At 32.2% G+C, this 25,863-nt stretch overlaps 1 protein-coding gene across 1 annotated transcript; it reads right to left on the bottom strand.

Moving 5' to 3' along the window:
- Window positions 1-298: 298 nt before the first annotated feature.
- On the bottom strand, window positions 299-23,359 carry LOC134699790 (galactose-specific lectin nattectin-like). The gene is made up of 5 exons (XM_063561205.1): window positions 23,217-23,359; window positions 16,886-16,974; window positions 16,238-16,325; window positions 4,404-4,610; window positions 299-2,998 (listed from the first exon to the last, which is right to left on the bottom strand). The coding sequence occupies exons 1-5, from the start codon at window positions 23,233-23,235 to the stop codon at window positions 2,985-2,987; spliced, it is 417 nt and encodes a 138-aa protein (XP_063417275.1). The 5' UTR covers window positions 23,236-23,359; the 3' UTR covers window positions 299-2,984.
- Window positions 23,360-25,863: the final 2,504 nt, after the last annotated feature.

Genomic DNA, 25,863 nt, shown 5'->3' with positions numbered 1-25,863 from the left:
ATATGTTTAAACTTGTCAGATAGGAGATGAGGCAAGTGTTTTTTTTTCTACCTTTATAAGTTTTTGTTTGTTTGTGGTCAATTAAACTTCAGTGATCAGTTTAGATTGATACTTTAAGACATCCTCACAAAACAGGCTGATTAAATCCAGTCAATCTTTAGGCTCGCGGTTCTCGAAATTCCTGTTTATTCAAAGGTCTTTTAATATATATACATATCGACTTATTAATGAAATAACAACGAACAAACATGTAATGAATGGAATATTTTATTTTACAACAAATAACACACAGAATACATACAGCAAAGCATTAATCATGATAAGTACATGAAAAAACAATATTACATATATTGCAAAATATGAGAAATTTATTCATATGATTTAACCACGTGCCTTTGTTCTTAGTTGTAAATTATTTATAAGAATTATAGACACTTTTTATTTCTTCATGCCTTTTACTGTCTTGGATTCAAACTAAAGGATTTTTTGTAACGGACGTGTAGTTATATCTTGTGTTAATCTATTTAAGATTATAAACATTTAATTATTTATGAAATGAAAGGATGAAATAATCATGTTTAAAAATCGATTTTGCCGAAATTCTCAGAAAATAGGTCCCATAACAAATAATTCAAACTGATAATTAATCTGCAAGATTTCCCCCTCAGTACGGACAAATCATGAATAATGGCGTCCTAAATATATTTTTATTTTGAATCTTGCCCTTTTGCCATTTTCGGTATTTAACATAGCACTTACATTAAGGCTACGCTTCTGATTTTTAAGCTTACAATGTTTACTAGGTAGAAACGAACAAAAAAAAACCGTGTACAATTCCCCTCTTAAAGAGGGACGAAAGATACCAAAGGGACAGTCAAACTCATAAATCGAAAATAACCTGACAACGTCATGGCTTAAAATGGAAAGGACAAACAAACAATAGTACAAATGACACAACGTAGAAAACTAAAGAATAACACGAACCCCACAAAAAACTAGGGGTGATCTCATGTGCTCCGGAAGGGTAATCAGATCATGCTCCACATGTGGTACCCGTCGTGTTTCTTATGTGATAACAAATCAGGTAAATAGTCTTATTCGGTAGGTCACATTCATGAAAGGGAAGGGGATTGTAGTTATAACGTAAGAAACATATCCGATATCTTTTGTGAAACGTTTATTCCATAACGATAAATTTGATGGTGTCCGTAAAATTTACGAAGGGATGATTTTAACTTCACCAGTTGGAACTCTTAACTTTTAGTTAGGAATTGACATATTAGAACTTGTAATATCATCCTATTGGAAGGCTGTCTCCATGGTAACTCAATATGCCTCAATGCTATCTGCAAAATACCTCAAACATTTACATGTGATGCTAAGAATGATACAGATACAAATAATTAATGCAAAAATGTAATCCTGATATAAAAAAATCTAAATGATAATCTACGTTGATGGTTAAATTCAAAGAGACAATAAATATGAAAATTGTCCTTAGTTTCTTAAAAACAGTATTGCGTTAAATAATTATATTCTTATTGCATTTGTTACATGTGTTAGACATGATGTCCTTAAGAAATAAAACAATTGTTTTAGAAAAAAGTAAAAACACAAAAATACTGAACGCCGAGGAAAATTCATAAAGGAAAATCCAAAATCAAAAGGCAAAATCAAAAGTCCAAACACATCAAACGAATGGATAACAACTGTCATATTCCTGACTTGAATAGAGTCATTAGCATATTATCGAACTTAAAACAAAAGAATATGCATCATCATCTGAAACCAACTAGACATAATTATGTATTCACATTTATATATCTATGGTTGTATTTAATAACAATTATATAGGGAGCTCTGACTTCCTGGTATGGGCTTTATTAATTTTAGAATGCTGGAAGGTAACCTAACATTGTTAATTTCTGAGTCATTTGGTCACTCGTGAAGATTTCTCTTGTAAGAATTAATACTAGATCTTATTGTTTATTCTAAATCTAGCCGGTCACCTTTATTTCATTTACAATCCGTTTAAGTAAAATCATAGTTAAGATACCTCCCTTTACAAACACGCAGATGTTGGAAAAAACCTGTTTGGAACAAAAACTGTTTGCAATTTGATATATATAAATTGTACGATATTACATTTATATCTTAAGACAGCATTCAAATTTATAGATGGTAGTCATTTGTGTATATACAGCACGTCAACAAATGTGTATCTAGATAGCCAATTAAACATTTATCACAACAATTAAAAATAAATTATAAAGCAGCATACATGATATGTGTTCTGTTTGATTTTGAGCTTTATACAAAACAAAAACCGTATGAATAAACAATATTTTACTCTGATTGGCAAAATGCAAATTTCAATATTTATGACTGAAAACCAACGGTGATTTTAACAAAAAATAATAATCATCTATTATAATCACGGCAATCAATCAAATGAGTTTTTCATATTTATGTTATTGAAATCACTAAATACCACACAATACCTTTTCTTTAGTCTAATCACAATTTTGTGTCAGATCAACCATCATCACACATATCACTTATCAAGCGGATAATCATTGCCACTAATTCTTACATCGAAAGTCCAAACCAGTTGATAGCAAATCAATGGACAGGTTTGTTTTGTGAAATAACAGTTAAAATTGATATTGATAAGATTAAAAAACGGAATTAACACATTTAAAAAGATTTTTTTATTTTCTGTTTTTAAATTAGGAGTCTATCTAGGTAAACTGTTTTCTATACACCAACAAATATACTGAGTGGTTTTGTTATCATTAAATATATAACAATACAAGACTCTAAACAAGTAAAAAAGCAACAAAAAGAAAGTATCTAATATGAACGTTTTTTACAATTTTGTTTAAGACAAAATAATTCTTCTCCATATATCGGAAAATTGTTGAAGCACAGGCTTCAATTCATTCGATGATCTCTGTCTTCTACATCTTTTCTTCTTCTTCAACTTAATTTAATAAATCTGTAAGGAGAAACATGTATAATTGAGAATTGAAATTGGGAACATGTGAAAGTGACAACAAACCCACCAGAGAGCACATAACATAATTCTAAACATTATCCATATAATAACTAATCCAAATGTAATCGAAGAACTAAAATACAGAAAATTAGTTATTCTTTAAATTACATTGACAATGGAAGTGTTAGTATTCACAGTGGCTTTGATGCGACGTCCTCGACCACGTAATGACGACATATATTATTTTATGACGTCAGATGAGTAAAATAACATAGTTTATTTCACATGTGATATTTTCGGTTTGTATTTAACATTAAATGTTTAACTGGGAAACCACGGTTATGCATTGCAAGTAATATAATAAATACAATTATATAAAGATCTTCATATATTCAAATGGGATCGATTCGTTAGTATGATTTTCCTTTGGTTCACATATTTTGCTCAACCTGTGCATGCGCTATAAACATAATTTGGATTCTGGAGTTTTGAATTTGAGTTTGAAATATTGAAACAGTACAAAAACGTGCCTTTCCTAATTATCGATATGTGATAATGACATTACCTTATAGACGACGAATAGGGTTGATGACAATATTTCTTAAACGACAACTTTAAAGAGCAACTCAAGTGATAACTTATAGAAATACTACGTATTTACTGTTTCGTGTTAATGAGAAACCTCATGTAACAAACGACTCACAGTTTTGTTTCTAAAATTCTCCGAGGGGCGTGCCATTATGTATACCTCACTTTAAGTGGTAAATCATAGAAACATTATCTCGGTAAACAAGTGTTACATTAAAAAAATATATGTAAGATATTCCTAAAGAAAAATAACAATTCGTCCATTGCTGGATTTGTCAGACTTATAATACAACAATCTGTGTTTGATGATGGTTTATCAAACAATAGTAAATTCCGTAAGTATTATTTTAGGTAACTGCAAGAAGATTAGTTATTTTGTCAAATGACCATATCATTTAAAACGTCAGCGGTCGTACACAACAGACAAAAACACAGTATATTACCATGTGCAAAGTGAGAGAAAATTAAGAAAAGAACATTAATTTTAACAATGCACGTTGCATTAAATAACAAATTTAAAAGGAATAAGAAAGTTTTATCTATAGTCATCTAAACTTGTCTGCTTAATATCTATCTAAACGAAAAAGGAAACCAACTATTGTGTCCAATTTTCCCAAATATTTGAGAATGTTTTGATGAAAAAGCCTACATACTTCGTGATTTGTTTATTTTATTTGTGGTAAAATAACAATGTAAATGTTATGAATTAAAATAACGTAAAATAATCAAATCATATTGGAGATTTAATATAAACATACGATCGTTCTTTTGCTACATGTATTTAATAAACATTTGTAAAGAACAAAAAGTAAGTTACCTTTTTCACAGACAAATCGCCGTAACTCGTGACATGGGCAATCATTCCAATACAATCCATTGTTATTCCACAATTCAAGGCAATGTTCCCTGCCTTTATAATTGTCTGGCTGTCTCTTGGCCCAATCAGAAAAGGTGATAACGTTCTGACTGTGTGACCATATCCAAACACCTTCTTTTTGTTGGTCAGTTCCACCTAACCAGTATCCTATAAATTGTATTAACACATTATTAAACACTGTCTTCCTTTAAACATATGATCCACAATTCTATGCTAGACTCAAGTCTGTTTTTTTTTAAACAAGTTACTCTCATAATAAATGTTCTATGTTTTGACGTAAGAAATTATCAAAACGTCATTCGTGTATCTTCAAACTATCAAAGTAAAAAAAAGACTTCCAAACTTTGACGTGAAGTAATCATACATAAGCTAAATTTCGTATTATTTGAAATAATGTAAAACAGTGAAACATATAGTTCCCTAAAATCTGTTCTGTCAGCCTCAGACATTTTCAATTTTAGATAGCCGTGGTGTAGTGTTAGTGCATCGGACTACCAACGCAAAGGTTCTTGGTTCGATTCCCGTTTAGGATGAAAATTTCAGGTACTCAATTTTCGGCTCTCCCTTGACACCATATGCGAGTATAGGTCTTTAGGAAACAATGATAGTTCGTCGGAAGGGTATGGAACGCCGGAACTGTCTTATAGTGTAAATATTTAATGTGTTCTGTCGCTTTGCCGTTACGTCCTGTTATTTCTTCTTTATGTTATGTGCAAATGCCTTTATATCCTGACACGGCATCTCTGTGTTATGTCAAATTAGTAATTTGTTTGGTCAAACAATTGTATGATATGTCATTGCTAAACTTTGTTGTGTAAAATATGCATTACATTATGCTGTAACTACTATATATTCTGTGAATACTTCGGAACTTTATGATCAACCACCTTTACATTCTCTCATATTTTATCTATTTTGTGTCTGTTTTTCTTTTGCATAAGTCAGTTAATAATTGCGTCCTGTCTCGAGTGTTATTGTTATGTCAAATGTTCTAAACGTTTTGTTTTGATACACCTTTGTTCTATGTAAATCTCATGATATTATAGTCTTTTGGCGTTATGTTGTGTTTATACATATGTATCTCCAGTGAAAAACATAATACATCATGGTATAATTCATATGCGTTTTGCCATACAGCTGATACTCTCTGTGAGCATTCATTGCGTCATGTGCAAATGGTTTTTACATTATGTGCAAACAACTAATACGTTTTGTGCAAACCTCGTTACCTTATGTGCAAACATTGTTCACCCTATGTGCAAACATCGTTTACCTTATGTGCAAACACCTATTACGTTATCAGCAAATACCTATTAAGTTATGTATAAAAACTTCATCATTATGTGCAAATACTACGTTATTTGCAAACACCATGAAAGTTATGTGCAAAAATGCCTATTACATTATGTCCAAACATCTATTACGTTAGGTGCACACACCTATTACGTTATGTCTAAACACCTATTACGTTCTGGTAAACGCTTTTTTGACACAGATTAAAACAAAACGCATCAGTGATATACACTTTGAAAACTATAAGTTTTAGCTTTCTAAAAAGCTTTGAACTAATTCGCTGTATTCTTTTTCCGACGTAGTCGGTATAGTTTCTGTTTGTGCCCTTTGAACTTAAGGACGCTTAACTATGGCAACAGAATACGCATGCTCGAAAATCCTTTCTGTGATTGGACAAAATGATCTCATGGTGGATGATTTGATTGTGTTTGAAAACACGTCTCGTTAATTATATCGTGATTGAAAGCAAGTGAAAAACTATAAATATTTGAACTAGATCTTACAAAGATTTAAATTTTATTAAAATAATTGTTTCTCCAATAGCTCTTTGCATCCATGACAGCTGTTTATTCGGGATAATTAAAATTTTTTAATGTAAACTTTGTTGTACGAACGTACATGTATGACTTTTAGAACGCACCTACACATGTGAGACTTCCGCGGGGTTTTGGTGAATGTAAACACAAAGATACGAGGACCAAGAATACTGAACACAAATAATTTTTTTAGGTGTCATCACAATATTCTTATATATTATTGCCCTAGTATAACCAGACTTAGTATAGCATTTCTTGTAGTTACATTCAGATGGAGATTTAATTAAAGAGGTCCTGCATCATTAAGTCATTGTGCTTCTGAAGGTTATCGAAATGATAGTTTTAAACATATACTCAAATTTAAATAGGTCGGATATCTTTTTCAAAAATAGTTCTTGTTCAAGGTAATGTCCGCGGCAACCTAGCGTGGTTTTGAATAGTCAACGAAACAAAAAAACGCAGTGCCATAAAACACACAGAACAAGCGCACAACTTAGTCGATTGTCGGTGCATATATTGTGCTACATATATAGAGAAATACTTTTTAAACTACGATTTGATTTATCTATATGTTACTGATTTTTTCTGATTATTTTTATCATTCTATGATATTGATAAATGTTGCCCATAACCCGGAACAGATTGAATGTTTTATTTTTACTCGCAAATTTTAAATTAAGTGCAACACTTGTAAGTTTAAACGAGTAAAACTTGGGTGCGTAATTGCACGAGCATTTTTTGTTTGCGTTTCTATCTTATAGCATTAAAGAGTCTTCTTTAAAACTTACGGACGAAGAATTTTTCGGATGATGCTCCCAATGTTTCTTTGAAACGATACGAATATATTACTGTAAAAACTAAGAAAAAACTTACACTTGTCAGAAAATACATTAGACCGGGTAACATGTTGAATTACTTTAGAGAACTTTAAGACAAATTCGTTAGACATCAGTTCCGTGCATATAGTGGCAAAATGCACAACTTAAATGTTTGAAAGAAAACTTATTATCTATAAAATATTAGCACTGATAATTCATGACTATTCCAAAAAGTTCGGTTGCAAATTTATCTTCAGCGCAACGAGATATTTATGTATGTGTGTTTCATTTATCATCGACATAGAGGTAGACGGAGTAGAAAGTTTGCCGGATATTTCATGTACTATCACTTTATATTATCGGTTCAGTATACATGTAAGTCACGCAATTGGTTTGAATGTTACTAAACCGACATTTGTTTCAAACACGGATATATAATTTTTATTCAAAAATAATATTTCGAAACTTCGTGAAAGGGACATTAGAATGCAGCCGGGGACTTTTTCAAGTAGACAAGATTTTTTTCGCGGGAACGAAATAATACAATCTGTGGTCGATTTTTTTAAATATTGCGGAAAGCATTTGAACATTGTTTTCGGGGCCTTTTATTGTTGACTATGTGGTATGGGCTTTGTTCATTGTTGAAGGCCGTTCGTTGACTTAAAATTGTAAATTTCTGTGTCATTTTGGTCTCTTGTGGAGAGTAGTCTCATTGGCAGTCATACTACGTCTCCTTTTTTTATCAACTTATTTTCCGTTCACATTTTCCGTAAAGAAATGAGGGCGCATTTTGTTTTTTACATGTAGTTTTTTTTGCTTCGAATAACAGGGCAGAACTCGGGAGTATAGATCGTGAGACAATATCTTTTAAATCGTTCCTAATATCAATAGTCTTTATCAATTTTTTTCTTCTTTGAATGGTGCTTATTTGACAGTTACGTACCTGTCATGTAATTCTTGTGAAAACTATTTGTTTGGTACTTTCAAAGACTGCATAAATATTCCATTTGAAGTATAAGGCCACCATACCGACAATTTTCGAGAACAACCAAAGCCGTAATTCGGGTCTCGCAGAAGATGTGGTATGATTGCCAATGAGACAATTAACTATCCACAGGAGACCAAAATAACAAAGACATTAACGATTATAGGTCACCGTACGGCCTTCAACAATGAGGCCCCGCAATGACAATGTAAAACAATTCAAACTGGAAAACTAAGAACTGTGTTTTATTTAAAATGAACGAAATACAAATATGTAACACACAAACAACCGACAACCACTGAATTACGAGCTCCTGACTACATGGACTAGGGACAGGCACATACATTCATAGTGTGGCGGGGTTAAACATGTTAGCAGGATCCAAACCCTCCCCTAACCAGACAGGTACATTAACTTTACTTATTCTAGAAGTATTTTTGTAGCGTCTAAACCATGAAAAACGTCCGATTTTAGCGATAACGTATGATACGCTTACAGACACGAACATCGCGCAGATTAGCAATACAAGTAAAGACGTATTAATGATTGATATTTCAATTTTCAATTTCAGTGTGTAATATATGCATAATAAAACGACCATGAATTAATTACATTTGATCTGATCTAACACAGTTAATTTTCCGGCATTTCGTGGCTTAATATCCTCAGAAGAGAACAGTCTGTAAATATTTATCTCATGTAAGCCAATAGTTGTTGCTGAATTTCACCCACATCATGAAGCAACCAAACATAATTTATATGTGAAAAGTAATTATTTCAAGATAGCGTGTATGTCGACTGAAACTAAAAGGTCCGCCCTGTTATTCGAAGCAAAAAAAAAGCTACATGTAAAAAACAAAATGCAATCTCATTTCTTAACGGAAAATGGAACGGAAAATAAGTTGATATAAAAAAAACGAAGATGTGGTATGATTGCCAATGAGACAACTCTCCACAAGAGACCAAAATGACGCAGAAATTAACAACTTTATGTCAACGTAAGGCCTTCAACAATGAGCAAAGCCCATACCGCATAGTCAACAAAGGGCCATTCCAGTTAATATCTTGTAAAGTGGGATGGATGGTCCTTTCTGAGGGGTGTAAAATTTATACATCTTAGGGGTGAAATTTTGGGTTTTTTCATCTGACACATACACTTATACGCAAAAATTTATGAGGGTCTTGCAGCAGTAAAAAATTAAAAATAATTACATCTTAGGGGTTACAAAAAATACTTATTTCAGATCTTAGGGGTGCTTTTGAATGTATACAGTTTCGTATCATGCATTATCCGGTATTGTATTTAAAATTCTGATGGGTACAATCCTTGCAGTAAAAAATCTGATAGGTCAAATTTTCCCATGAAAGCCCATCCACCCAATATGAACAGACACTATACATCTGATAGGTCTTAATTTATAGATCTGATAGGTAGTTTATCATGATTTTTTTTTCTGATACGTGTAAAACAAAATCTCCCCATCCGTCCCCACCTGTCAGAAATTTACTGGAATGGCCCAATAAAAGGCCCCGAAAAGAATATGCAAAACAATTCAAACGAGAGCACTAACGGCCTTATTTATGAAATGTTCTTTTCCAACTGCACCAAGCGGGGCATTTCATAGGTCGCCATATCTTGCATACATAATCATAACATATAGTTTTGGAGGCGCCAAATTACATTTATTTATTATAGACTGTTGACAAGGTCAACACATAATATATACGTCTTTTCAGATTATATTGTCTGAGGACGAAGATATTTTAACATAAATAAAGAGAAACATAAATAAAGTAAACAAATCTTTAATATTTATACACACGTACAGAAAAAGTGTGTTACCGCATGCGGAAGAATATCTCAAGAACGTTTGCGATATCACATGCAGAGTTATCTGTCTTTGCTTCCTCTTTCGCTGGAAAATATGAATGCCCACTCAAATGCAATCTATTACAAAAATCATTTAATTATAGCAGAGTGTCCACCATGCACTTGCACAGCACTATAACTAATATAGTGCAATAGAATGATATACAAATGGATGAAAATTATATATACATGTAACTGTAATTTACAAATATTAAAATAATGTATAAACAAAACCCAAACTTTACTGATTTTTATGACTTCTACGATGAGGTTGAATTTATCATCCACGCGCAGAAAAAACTATCTATCTGTACTTTAACGTCACTTTCAGGTAAAGAGATGTGATTTGGTTTTATGGGACAAGTGCTTGGGACTGTCTACAAGAACTTGCGGTCATCCGATGTTCAGTACTTCAGTGCTTTGATTCATATATTTAACATAAAGATGTTCTCAACTAGTAACAAAACATAACAAGGGTTTTATATTTTTTACAAATGTCTTATTGTCCTTATATTATTTTGATTCATTTTGATAGCTCGAATCGTATCAATGACATACTGCACATTTTAAGATACTTGAAAACTGGGAGTTACCTGGCAATTGTTGCATGGTGCTTTAAACGGATGAACAACAGGGTTCCAAAATTCCAATAATACAAAACATGACAAGTGAACTCTCTTAATTTATAATCAGTAGCAGGAAAATTACAGAAGAACTTCAGACTGTAATGATAACTGGAAGTCCATTCTTAAGTAAAACACAGGTCTTAACAAAATTTTTTTCTAACATCCCTGTGAGTTTTAAAAAAAATTGTCAGATAAGAGGGGCGGGTCACCTTAAGTGTGCGATATGCAACCATAACGCACACTTTTAATGTGGAGCAAAATAAGTTCCCATAAAACTAAATACATAGTATGTATATAGCCTTTTACACCATTCAATATAATTATTTCATAACGCACAACTTTTAATGTGGTTTGCATAACGCACACTTTTAATGTGGAGCAAAATAATTTCCCATAAAACTAAATACATAGTATGTATATAGCCTTTTTACACCATTCAATATCAAAATTTTAATTTTCTTCATTTTCAAAATGCATATCATTGATGCGCTTTATTTAAATCTGTGTCAAAAAAGCGTTTACCAGAACGTAATAGGTGTTTGCACATAACGTAATAGGTGTTTGAACATAAAGTAATAGGTGTTTGCACATAACGTAATAGATGTTTGGACATAATGTAATAGGCATTTGCACATAACTCACATGGTGTTTGCACATAATGTAAGCGGTATTTGCACATAACGTAATAGGTGTTTGCACATAACGTAATAGGTGTTTGGACATAAAGTATTAGGTGTTTGCACATAACGTAATAGATGTTTGGACATAATGTAATAGGTATTTGCACATAACTTACATGGTGTTTGGACATAATGTACGCGGTATTTGCACATAACGTAATAGGTGTTTGCACATAACGTTATAGATGTTTGGACATAATGTAATAGGCATTTGCACATAACTTACATGGTGTTTGCACAAAATGTAAGCGATATTTGCACATAATGTACGCGGTATTTGCACATAACGTAATAGGTGTTTGCACATAACGTAATAGATGTTTGGACATAATGTAATAGGCATTTGCACATAACTTACATGGTGTTTGCACAAAATGTAAGCGGTATTTGCACATAATGTACGCGGTATTTGCACATAACGTAATAGGTGTTTGCACATAACGTAATAGATGTTTGGACATATTGTAATAGGCATTTGCACATAACTCACATGGTGTTTGCACATAATGTAAGCGGTATTTGCACATAACGTAATAGGTGTTTGCACATAACGTAATAGATGTTTGCACATAACGTAGTAGGTGTTTGCACATAACGTAATAGATGTTTGGACATAATGTAATAGGCATTTGCACATAACTTACATGGTGTTTGCACATAATGTACGCAGTGTTTGCACATAACGTAATAGGTGTTTGCACATAATGTAATAGATGTTTGGACATAATGTAATAGGCATTTGTACATAACTTACATGGTGTTTGCACATAATGTACGCGGTATTTGCACATAACGTAATAGGTGTTTGCACATAACGTAATATATGTTTGGACATAATGTAATAGGTATTTGCACATAACTTACATGGTGTTTGCACATAACGTAAACGGGGTTTGCACAAAACGTATTAGTTGTTTGCACATAATGTGGAAGGCGTTTGCACATGACGCAATGAATGCTCACAGAGAGTATCTACTCTACGGCAAAACGCATATGAATTATACCATGATGTATTATGTTTTTCACTGGAGATACATCTGAATAAACACAACATAACGCCAAAAGACTATAATATCATGGGATTTACATAGAACAAAGGTGTATCACGACAAAACGTTTAGAACATTTCACATAACAATAACACTCGAGACAGGACGCAATTATTAACTGACCTACGTAAAAGAAGAATAGACACAACATAGATAAAATATGAGAGAATGTAAAGGTGGTTGATTATAAAGTTCCGAAGTATTCACAGAATATATAGTAGTTACAGCATAATGTAATGCATATTTTACACAACAAAGTTTAGCAATGACATATCATACAATTGTTTGACCAAACAAATTACTAATTTGACATAACACAGAGATGCCGTGTCAGGACATAAAGGCATCTGCACATAACATAAAGAAGAAATAACAGGACGTGAAGGCAAAGCGACATAACACATTAAATATTTACACTATAAGACAGTTCCGGCGTTCCATAGAAGGGGACGATAAATGGCTGACCCGTGTTAAGAAAGAGCCATATCTCTTGCACGTCAAAGACACCCTTGTCGAAAAAAAGAATAGACAAATGCAGCTACAAGGCAGCACTCGCATCCGCAAAGTGGAAAGGGATTAATTTAAGTTGCAAAACTTGTTTCCCAATCCATTATAATAAATATGTTTAAACTAAAACCGTACATATGTAGGGTACTAAAGATAGGGTCTACAAATATCAACTTTAACAACCGGTTAGCCGGTTAATCGGTTGAACGATTATCCGAGTAACCAGTTACACAAAACTGTTCTATTTGACAAGACTACTGAACACATATATTTAAAGACCAAACAGCCTATTCTTTTCTACCAGTGATTTTTCCTTAAAATTTTGTGTGAAGGTATTTCATGATTTGAGGAATAAAATATGATGAAAAAAATTGGGGGTCACCGACTTAGTTTTGTCACTATAGCAACCTCAGTTTCCTGTTTTCCCGAATATTAACAATAATATTTGCTTGTTATTCAAACTAAAAAAAAAATGCTTTCTATCAAACCTACAAGCATAAATTTTGTTTTACGTTAAACGGTAGATTTGTATCTTCCAAATACAGGTTCAAGAGATTAATGCTCATATTGATTTCATCATTTAAAAATATGATTTATTTCATTCCCGCCAAAAATTAAACGTAAAACTCGAAAAACGTTTCCAGTATTAAAAAATATCTACCAGTGATTTCTTCATAAAAATTTAAAGAAGGAAAGTGCCATTTGTACTCTTCAAAATAAAGCAAAAAAAAGTGTATGTCACCGACCTTTCTAAAAAGTTATGAGTAATTTTTATGATTTTTTCTCGTTCGTTTTGAAGAAAAGAGTTGTCTTTCTTCAGAACATTGCATTTGACGTCATAGTACAAATTTTCCTTGCTGTTTCACTATTTGAAAAAAAGAAATTGCAAATTAGACGTTTAAAACACACATTTAAATTTCTAAGAGTAGCAACTATATTCACCTACTGTATTGTCCGGTAATACTAGAGATTAAGCATGTATCAGTTTCCGATCTTTATGATGTTGCCGCACAATATAAACCATCAGAAACACCATCCGTCGGAATGAAAAATTGTTTGAAATAACCTTCCACGCCGCTTTTGTATTGAAAGTCTGTTTTTGTTCTCTGTACCACATAAGCAGAATTATCGAAAACAAAAAAAGAAATGAAAGATGACACAGGTTAACTTACAGAGTATTTGACTATACCAGACTATATGTGCTTGTTTCTTTTTCGCGTCAATTTCAGAAGTTTTCCGTAGCGAACTCATTCGGTACTGTTAAAAGACGGACATACAATTATTATACTATTATTTTTCCCGACTAAGACGAACGTTTGGAAACTATTGCATCAAGTTTGTGAATTCTTTATTTTTGAATATTTAAGATATAAGGAAATTAAAATTATAGGTATACTTTATGAATGAAAGTTTGGATTCTAAAACATTATACATATATCTTAAAATACAATCCTTTTATTACTACCTCATGTGTTTTCAATAAACAAGACAGTTAATATAAAATACAAAAAGTTTTTGATTCAAAAATTAATTTAGAAATAATTTTCCGTTGAAAACTACAAAGTAAGATTTCTCCAACAGGATAAAATATAATAAATCTTAATTGCTCATTTTGGAAATTAAAACAAAGAAAAAGTTGTTGCCGGCATTGAAATTCGATTTTATTTCAATCTTTCTGGTCACAGTTGTAGCTAAATGAAAGGGAGCTATTTTATGTAAGATATAATTATTCTTGGAGCAATTGTTTTTGTCATAAGTTAAATTTACAACAATTTAGTTTTAAACATTGAACATTTTTGTTTTAATTCACATTCGCTGAGTAGCATTAGTTTTATTAATATTTTTTGCCTTACAGCTAATTTCCTAATGCATGTAGGGTAAAACTTTGGTTGGCTTCCTTGCTTTGTTTGTATTAATATTTACTCAAGCTTTGAAATTAAGATTGACATGTGTATATATTGGTATGTAAACCTGTATATACGTTATCAAAATAATAATATAATTATACAAAATATACAAACAAAGCAAGCAGGCAAACCAAAGTGTTGACCTACAGACATTAGGAAACTAGATGTAAACTTCAGTGAGATTAGACGATATGTTTATCATTTCTCTTAAAGACAATTTGAAATGAAACAAATGACAAACAAAAATGACCCTTTGTCATCATTTTAATTCTACTATAAGATTTTGTCAAATAAGCAGTATAAGTAAATTTAAACTTCATTGCAAGATCGGACATTATTTTACAAGAATCATCCAGACATCAGTTACATGCACATGTTGCCAGTATGTCAAAACTTTAAGGAATAATTGATAATCGGCATAACCTTGTAAATACTCAATTTTTAAATTTTTGAAAAATCGACACTTAAATTAGAAGGATCATTGCATAAGGAACATGTTTACTAAGTTTTAAGTTGATAGGACTTCAACTTCGTCAAAAACAACCTTGACCAAAAACTGTAACCAAAAACTTTAACCTGCAGCGGGACAGATGGACGAACGAACGGACGCACAGACCAGAAAACATAATGTCCATAAATCGTGCATACAAATATGTTCCACCTAACCTGTACACAATCGGCACAAACGAAAGACAAAAATCTACTCAAGTGAAGAAGAAAAATTAAATGCAGATCGACGCAAATATAAGACAAAATCTATGCATGTGAAAGAATAAAAAGTTTATATTTTATTATTTTTATTAGAACGAAGGTTAAATATAGTGTAGTATTTTATGTGTCCATTTGTGTTAAATTCCCACATGATATTAAAGTAGAGCGACGCATAATAGTTGCTCTTTTCTTGGGAGACGTAGCGTACGTACACCATGTTGGAATCTTTGAAACGCGAAATAGGCCGTTACAATTTGACGTGTTTTCATTGCTAAAAACAACGTCATAGAGCCTTTATGTCACTACCAAGTTGCGTTAGCTGATGCGCATAAACAATAGGCTGTTTGGTCTTTAACTGGTAGGTAGAAATATCGTATGCACCATAATTTTAATTTATGACTTTTGAACTGTGGAATACTACTGTTGCCTTTATTTGAATTAAACGTGCAGGCATAACATGAAATCAAAATTGCTAAAAATTAAGGAAACTGTAAATCAGTGACTGTCGCATGCTGCTGTATATCATAATTGGTGCTGTTCGAACATACGGCCGATGGTTTCTCGATTATATACAAAAACGTTTCATGAATTTCTGTGGCCTTTATGCTGTATTGGTTGCACTCATAGTTTGTACTTATACCTAGTGTTGTTTAGATCTACACCATGTTGCACTATTATTTGTCTGTTTGTCTTTTTATTTTTAGCTATTGCGTTGTCAGTTTATTTTCTATCTATGAGTTTGACACTCTGCTGGCTCACTTACTTGTATATTAATGCATTGAATATACATACTTGGCATGCTTGCTGACATCTTAATAAAGTCGTTTTCACATTTTGAATCTACTTCTACAAGCATTCCTTCATCAGCTTCGCAGGAAATCTGTAATATATACATATTATTTGTCTAAATAACAGCCGAACAATGTAAGATCTGTAATGTTTTGGAAACAAATGTTTTGTTCTTCCCTGATCTGGATTCGAACACATCGCGATATCATGGTACCAAATCACCTTGATCTATGTCCGACGCGCCAGACCCCTAGAACATATGGGCTCGACATAAATTTATATAGGGAGTTTTTTTTTTTATCCAAATCGTATCACATAATTCATATCGGGACCTTTTGTTGCTTATTGTGCGGCAAATGTTCTGTTCATTATTAAATGCAGTACAGTGACCTATGGTTGGTATTTCTGTGTCAGTTGGTATTTTGTGGAGAGTTCTATCATTGGCAACAGTACGACATCTTATTAGTTTTAAACCTTTAGCAAGAAAAAGCTTCAGGTAATATACCAAAAATTATCAATAATTTTAATAATCAAATCTAATAAAAAAAAAGTGATAACATAGCTTGTCTATTTACCCAGATAGAATATTACTGAAAGTCAAAGTAATGCAGTCAATGTACAATACTATGAAATAAATTTCGAATAACAAACCTTAGCATCTGTCCAAGGTTTAAGTTCATCGCTGTAGAAGTAGCATTTGTTTTCGTTTTTTAACCATCCGTTTGGGCATGCAAGTGAATCTGAAATTTGATTATTAAGTAATTAGCGTTTAGAAAGAGATATTTACGTGACATTACATAAGTTAAAGCAATTTTTAACGGTTTTTTAATGGCAATCGAGAATACGATTCAATGACAAATAAATGATTTGAAACTTAAACCGTTTCTGTTCATAAACGAAATTAGCTTTGTTTCTATTGTACATTTAACGGAAACTCTACAATGTAAAGTGTCTTCGACAGAACACTTGTGTTATGTTTGAGAATTGTGCGAAATAAGACATAGAAACACCCTTAATGTACCTGTCTCAAGTCAGGAAACTGAAGTCAGTGGTTGTCGTTTGTTCATAACGGTCATGCCTACTTTTTTGTACATTGTTTTTTTAATAAACGGCTAGATTTTCATTTGAATTGAATCATGTTTTGTATGACTGTATGGTATAGGTTTTCTGTTTGTTTGAAGGTAGTACGATTGCCAATGATTACTTATGTCAACCTTGTTTGAACTTTGGTGGATAGTCGTCGATATAGCAATCATATCTCATGTCCTAACGTTTATAGTAAAGTCCTATATATCAGTATACAAACAATGTTAATAAATATAAATCAATTGCTTTTCAAAAGCAATTGTACACGGTATTTCCCCCTTTGAAATTGATTATATGGGGGGGGGGGTATTTGTTTGTTCTTTTGTTTGTTTCGGTATGGGGTCTATATTATTGTGTTACCGGAGAAGTTTCATGTTTTGTTTGGAAAGTTTTTATTTTATTTATATGTACAGCACGCGCGCCAGATAGAGGTATAAACACTTGAGACCTAGCCTCTGTGAACACTTGAAAACGGCATTGAGAGCCTAGTGCCCGTGTTTAAACACTTGAGACATAGACTCTGTGAACACTTGAAAACGGCATTGAGAGCCTAGTGCCCGTGTTTAAACACTTGAGACCTAGACTCTGTGAACACTTGAAAACGGCATTGAGAGCCTAGTGCCCGTGTTTTAACACTTGAGACCTAGTCTCTGTGAACACTTGAAAACGGCATTGAGAGCCTAGTGCCCGTGTTTAAACACTTGAGACCTAGCCTCTGTGAACACTTGAAAACGGCATTGAGAGCCTAGTGCCCGTATTTAAAAACTTGAGACCTAGTCTCTGTGAACACTTGAAAACGGTATTGAGAGCCTAGTGCCCGTGTTTAAACACTTGAGACCTAGTCTCTGTGAACACTTGAAAACGGCATTGAGAGCCTAGTGCCCGTGTTTAAACACTTGAGACCTAGCCTCTAGGAACACATGAAAACGGGTCCGTGCAACATTTTAGTTGTATTGAAATTATGATATTTGTAGGAACATGCAAGGATATATACACGTCTATAAAAAAAATCCTTGCATCTTCCTTTATAAATGTTTTTTATTATAGGGTTTTCCAGGATGTGTGTCTTATTTACTTATAAATCTTATTGTGTGTGCATTGTATTCAATTTTGTATGTAAAGTAAATCGAACCTGACCAGCTGCATGGTTTGAAATGTACGTGCACATTTAATTTCTTTTCGAAAAGGGGAAAACCCCTTTTTCATTTTAGGTAGTACCGGATGCAGCGATTGTGACGTCACCAAGCTGATATAGTCAAACAGATAGTTTATTATAATCCTTTGCAGAGAGAGACGTCGTCCTGATCACAACTATGTATAAAGAATGTGCAAACGGATTTAATTTTCTTTCACTTACAGGTCATTGATGTGGGATCGTGCATGCTTTTTTCGTACACGTATCAACGGGAACACATATTTTGGATTTTTAATACATGACTTTTTGTTTAGAAGTTTGAATCTAGGATTTTACTACTATTTACGAGCTTTGGATTGATTTCTACGTCATTGATTTTAATTTCTCAATCCAGATTGGAACGTTAAGCGGACTGCACGTGAATTATACTGCTAACGGAAAATATATTTTCTCGATTTATTTTACAGGTAGACTATTGTCCAATCACTGACCGCTGACCACTGGTCGACTCATTCATTGCATGCACACAACAATAATGCTGGTGTTATATAGTACTTTAACAAAACGCTTATCGATTAATTTTCAGAAATACATGTACATGATATGGAGCAGATATTTCATTTTGCAGGAATAGATTTGCATTTCGGAAAGCTTATTCATAAAAAAGGTGGATTAGCATTCATTTTTATAATAGAATAGAAATAAGATTCCTAAAAAAAAGGGGGGGGGGGGGGCAGATGGGTAGTTGTGTGTGAGCATTGTATGAATGTATGATTTACAAAGATAAATTGCATGTACGCATCATGAGAGCTGTAAAGTTTGGAGCTATAATTAGTCAATTTGTTGATTTTCCCATTTCAGTGGCATGAAAACACCTAAAATACTACTCGTATTTTTTCGATAAAATTTCACAACATAAATAATGTCACGACTAACAGTTTGCACACATTTTTTTCAAATTTACCCCCAACTTTTTTCAAAGAAAAAGCAGTTTGAAGTGAATGTCAAAATTTAGATCATGACCTTGACCTTTGACCTTGACCTAATTTTCATTTTTTTGGACCAAGGATCTTACATCAAAAGACCCGAGGTCTCTATCACTTATGGTTTTCCAGTTTAAAATACATTTCAAAATTCAAAAACAAAAGGGGAAATAACTCTCATATGGAATCTCTATACGGCTTCGGTCAAAATAAAAAAGAACATCCTGAGGATGTAACGCGCCATTTTGAAAAATAGATTTGTCGGTTTCTTAAATGGTTGTGAAGCGATAACAAAAAAAACAGTGTTCGGAGGGATAACTCTTATCTGGGAAAGTATTGGGTTTCGCGGTGTCAGGTTCAAAAGCGCATAAAATGTTTGATATTATATTTCATTAATCTAAGCGACATCTTGCGAAACAAAAAAACAGCGAAGGGAAAAACAGTTGGCGGAAGAAAAAAAAATAATAATCAGAACAAAAACAATAGGTCTTTCATCCGAAAGGTGAAAGACCTAATAAATTCATCATAGATACCAGGGTTTAAATTTTGTTTTTTTCGCTAGACGCTTGTTTTAGCTGCATAAGCCTCATCAGTGACGTTTGAATTAATTTTGTTTCTAAAAGGCCAAGAACAGTGAATCATTTAATTTCATAGAACCCATATGGTTTATTTGACTTAATAGTAGTTTGGTTTACAGAGTTGTGTGTTCTGATATTGTTTTAGGTGAAGGTCACAAAGAACGATAGACTTCATCAGTATATATCGCTACCTGTGTGACGAGTACATTTTGACGCGCGATTCTACATTAGATTGAATGTTTATATGGCCAGTTTTAAGATCTTTTAATCGTTTATGGATGGATTTGACATACCTAAATGAAATTTAGAATTAAGGAAGCGTAGATTTAACAAACTTAAATAACATTTAAGAATAAGGGGGCAATAAATGAGGTTGTTTAATTTAATGTGTGCCTTTTTGTGTTTTTTTTTTGCTAAACTGTTAAATATCTCTTTGTTTTTATTGTGATTTAAAATATAAGATACTTGTGTTATTTTAAACTCTGTCATTATTGTTTATGATATTATCGTATTCTTTTCTTCCATTCTTGCTATGTGCTTTGTATATATGCCATTTTATGTAACTCAGTTACATATATGACATGGCTCTGTACTTATACATCCTGTTATTGAGATATTGTAAAATGGTAAATGTGTGTATTATGTCTTGAATGATTGCTAATATCCTTGGTTAAAATGTCATTTTGTGCTTCCTTGTAACATGGTTATCGTTTTTTTTTTTTTTGTAGTGATTTAAAAAATGACACAATATTGACTGCTTTATTTTTGACATTTTACCTATTATGTATGGATGTTTTGTTTACACATCGTTTTCAATATAAAGGAATTTGATGTGACTGTTAAACAAGTGAAAAGTTTAGTTGACTATAAAACCAGGTTTAATCCGCCAATTTCTACATTAGAAAATGCCTGTACCAAGTCAGCAATATAAGAGTTGTTATCGTTTGATGGATTGAGCTTTCCATTTTGTCGTTTGGGATTAAGTACGTTTTGTATTTTTCTAGAAATTCAGTATTTTTATGATTTTACTCTTTTTTATAAAACGTCTTGGCGAGCTGCGTTTGTTTGCACCTGGACCTTGATGTTCAATAAATGTCATTTGGTTTTGTTGTTTATAAATGTCTTTCGCTTCACGTTTTTTAATCAGATTAGACCGTTAGTGTATACCATCACAAATGTATTGCCCTATACAAAATGTAGGTGTTTAAACTAAAGGGGAGTGTTTTTCACGGTTATAAATATTTAGGTACCAGTTTATTTGTATGATCTGTAAGTTATCGATTGTATTTCAAAACATAACGTAACCATGCCAACAATTGATATCAACAAAATAGTACACAGTCGAATAATGACATTTAAAAAAAAGGTCCCATCCGATACATAAATCATACATGTTATTAATGATGAGCAAAATGATGAAGCTATTTCATTTTAAATAAAAAAAACAAGGGCTCTAATGATTTTATAACTGTTACAGTAGTTTGACGAACTTAATGTGTTAAACGTTATTATTTTTATGATCATATCTTTATAGACAAGTGTAATACGTTAAAATATTTCTGGTGAAGTAAACCCTTCGCATATGTATAAACACAGAAAAAATCTTAAAATGTGGTTATTTTTGCTGTTTTTTGAAGTTAAATAACATTAAACAAAAAATTGTAACAAAATGAAACGGTATGTAAGACACTGTTCAAACATCAAAATACGGAGAACTTACACACTTGTCTTTGAAAAAGAATACATTCGATTTAAACCGACAAACAAGTGACCTGAATATACCTTATTCTTGGTAGTAAATATTCTGGCAACAACAATTCTATATCAAGTTTTGAAACAAGATTGTATATGTGTATTAATATGTTACCCCCTTACGAACGACTAAACTTACTATAATTTTTCTTTATGAATTATTGGACAAGACTCGCCTTTTAGGGGGCAAGCAAATAATTGTTTCCAGGTTTATGCATTAAAATTGAGAAAGGAAATAGGGAATATCTCAAAGCGACAACAACCCGACCATAGAGCAGACAACAGCCGAAGACCACCAATGGGTCTTCAATCTAGCTAGAATTTCCGCACCCGTAGCCGCCTTCAGCTGGCCCCTAAAAAATATGTATACTAGTACAGTGATAATGGACGTCATACTAAGCTCCGAATTATACACAAGAAACTAAAATTAAAATTAATACAAGACTGTTCAGAGGTTCCTGACTTTGGACAGGCGCTAAATTGCGACGGGGTTAAACATGTGTATGAGATCTCAACCCTCCTCCCCTATACTATATAACATAAATATAAATCCGTTCTGCAAATATTTATTGTCAAACGTGAGTGCTTTCAAAAGCACGAAAAAGACAAAAAAATGTCATTTCTGATGAAAGAAAAATAGTGAAAACACAGGACAGTCAATCAAATACGAATCTTAAACAAACCAATAGGCGTAAACATTCAATCTAGTCGATGAATAACTCAGCTAAGTCTAAAATGATGACACAAGTCTAACTTTACAATTTTACTTGGATGAACATCAATGATTGCATAACAAACAACATAATTGTATATAAAATCAATCAACGATTTTGGAAATAAATAAATGGATCATGCCAATGCTATCACCTTTATTTGATCGTTGAGACTTAAGATGGATAATCATATCTTTACACATGTTGCATGTGGAAACGGCATTTAGATAGGAAAATAATCAGAAAAATAAATCACTCCCAACCCCCCTCCCCCCGAAAAAAAACAATCAAGACCTAAAAAATTCAAGAAGTATATATAACAATTCCTTGCAAATCGAGTTCAACGACGATGCTTCGAGTGCATAACTATGTCTTAGTCAACTTGTGATAAATATAGAGATATATAAGAATAAAACCGCGTAAAACTAATGTACAAGTTTTAGTAAATAGACTTCTGGTATCATAATTCTTGCTTATAAAAAACAAAAACATTATTCGAACGAAAATTTCAAAAAATAACAAAGTTTGTAGTTTAATAAACCATGATCATGGTTGTCAAATAACGCTAAACTATTTCGTTTATCGAATTCAACTTTTAAGTTAAATTTTCGCATCTTTTTGTAAATTATAATAAGTTAAGGTTATACGGAGAGAATAACATTAATACTTACACACTTTCAGAAAAAAACAGGAAATAATACATTAAAATCGAAATAATGTTGGATGAAAGTTTACCTGATTGGATCTTCAACATCAGTGCATCTACTGATTGCTCACTTTCTGGGCAGCAGGATTTATCTAGGATGCATTGGTTTGTTTTCTGATCATAGCTAGCAACACAGCATGCTTTATGTATTGAACAAAAAGACGCACACGCTAACAGTGATCTTGATTTGTGCTGAATTATAGTGGTACTGTTGGGGAGAATTCTTCTGTCTTTTGTAGTGAAATAGTCACGTTTTATCACATTCAGCTGAGCAACACCCATTGCAAACATAACACACAAACATACTATCGAAAAATCAACTCTCGTCGTATGCAAAAAAATCATGGCAACAGATTTTCAGATTCGTCTAGTGATCAAAGTGATATCAATGTTCGGAGGGATAAAAATATTTCCAAACTGATTGTTTTCTAAGCACATACTTTAATGAATTGCGAACTAAAGTACATTGGACATTATCGATTTAATAAATGATTACGAAATGCAAGTATTGGCTAATTGAATGAATATGAATCAGTTTAAATATCATTACATATTATGTGTGTGTTTAATGTTGCAGAACAATCCAATCATAATATTCCATTCATACTATAATATGGATACATTACTTTTGTGTAGGCTGTTATTGGCAGAATTACCATGACACATTTTATATATAACTCTCTAATAATTTTAACATGTTCAAAGATTAATGTCATATTTTCTATGATGTAAGCGCAGTCCTCGACACTTCTTTTTGACAACAAATCCAATCATGAAATAAGAAAACCTAGCTGAACAAGGACAAAGGACGAATCATTGACTAACTGTCGTATATTTAAAATAAATGCGTGCACTAAAAACAAAATGCAATAAAATACCAACACGTTAATGAATGAGTGTGTAACACCAGTCATAATGGTACCTTATAAATAGGTCACGCCTCTCAATATCAACAACATTATTCTAATTCAAACATAATTTGGAGTTAAAGACAAGATAAAAAAATAATCCATACATATAAGTTTAGTTATTGATATTCACCAACCTTGCCTGATCACTTTGAGAAACGTGTTCGAAACCTTTGTTTTTCCTTTGATTTTTAATAGATTTTATAAGTTGATGTCTAGAAAATAATATCATGGTCTAATGGTATGTGACATCTACCACAGGACTATGATATTTAAAGTTATACAGTAGTCATATAACAGGAACTTATTAATAAGGTTTGTGTATGTTCATCAATTGTCTTTACAGACGTCAATAGTTCTGTTCGAGCTAGCATTACCACTCCAGCAGAGTGAAGTTCTGTGATTTACACTACAAACCAGTAAAAGTTTGAAATGGCCTACAACTGTACTGATTTTTACTCGACCAGTCTGAATTGGTCTGACTTTTACTTCACATAACTCGACCCCAGTCTGAACCATACTGGACTGCACTGATTCGTACTTATCCCTTCCCTTTGCAATTAAAAAATAGTCTGACCTATTACTTGACCAGTCTGAAACAGACTTAAACCATACTTGACCTGTATTCGACCTATTTCCCCAGTCAAAACCATACTTAACCAAAGTTCAGATTAACACTCGATCAGTCTGAACCATACTGAATCAAATAAGGTATGAACCATACTGAATCAAATAAGCTCTACAATTTTTATTGTTAAAATAAATGTCTTTGTAACTGACATATATATAACAACAGCCAACAAAATCAATGAATTGTTTAACCTTATATTTGAAATGTATCTACTATTATAATTTGGGATACATTTATTTATATTATATATAATTTATATAAAACAGGAATATAATTAAAACAATTGATAAAATTGTTCTTCTGATTAGTGGTGAAGAATGAAGTATTACCTCTGCTTGGGATAAACTCGTTAATTAGATCACACGTGATCAGATATATTAAATTCTAGATAACATGTATTCAAAATTGCGCAATCCTGTTTAACTTAAATAACAAGATTTCTCGAATATACTAGTACACGAGTTTAAGAAAATAGGGCTTTCTTTTAACCAGTGAAACACATGTACTGAGGTAATTAAACCATGTTAAAGTGCTTTGTGTATGTAATGTCTTTAATTTGACAAAAGCTACTCAAATTTATCTGAAATACTGCTACTTTGGAACACATTTCCTTTTTTAAAAAAGGATTGCTATGAAAATTCTATAATCATGATTATATTTAATTCTTGGTTTAACCAAACAAAGTTCACATTTTTTAAAATTTATCAATTTGCTTTAAATACTTTTGTAAATATACATATTTATTAATAACTTAGATAAAAAATTAATTCACTGCATTAGTAACTAAACTGAACTAACAACATAAATCTATACAAGGCTTAAGTTAATGTTGCAATTAGGCCCGTTACCATAAAATATTTCTGACGCTAGTTTTGAATTCCTTCATTTTCTTTTTATTTTAAAGATTTATTGGCAACGTATTCCAATTTTATATGCCATTAAAATAAAATGTGTCTTTTTGTTGACTCTTACATGTAACTGAAATGATGATGTAAATGTCTCACCTTTGTAACATTTGAATACATATACTTAGGACAATGGTTGTAATAAATATTATGTACATGGTTTAATCTCAATTGTTTAACACAATAGTTAAAAAAATTTTCAATGTTAATATAACCAATACTATTCAATACA

The sequence above is a fragment of the Mytilus trossulus genome, unplaced genomic scaffold, assembly GCF_036588685.1.
Source record: "Mytilus trossulus isolate FHL-02 unplaced genomic scaffold, PNRI_Mtr1.1.1.hap1 h1tg000085l___fragment_1__unscaffolded, whole genome shotgun sequence".
Lineage (NCBI taxonomy): Eukaryota > Metazoa > Mollusca > Bivalvia > Mytilida > Mytilidae > Mytilus > Mytilus trossulus.
Note: the sequence above shows the minus strand (reverse complement) of the source record. Positions and strands in the feature narration are given on the sequence as shown.

What these genes read in the sequence shown, in the direction of transcription:
- LOC134699790 (XM_063561205.1), bottom strand. An exon ending in AACCTTGGACAGATGCTAAG is followed by an intron (nt 16,326 to 16,885) that starts GTTTGTTATTCG and finishes TATATATTACAG; the next exon opens with ATTTCCTGCGAAGCTGATGA. An exon ending in GATGTCAGCAAGCATGCCAA is followed by an intron (nt 4,611 to 16,237) that starts GTATGTATATTC and finishes TACAATTTATAG; the next exon opens with GATACTGGTTAGGTGGAACT.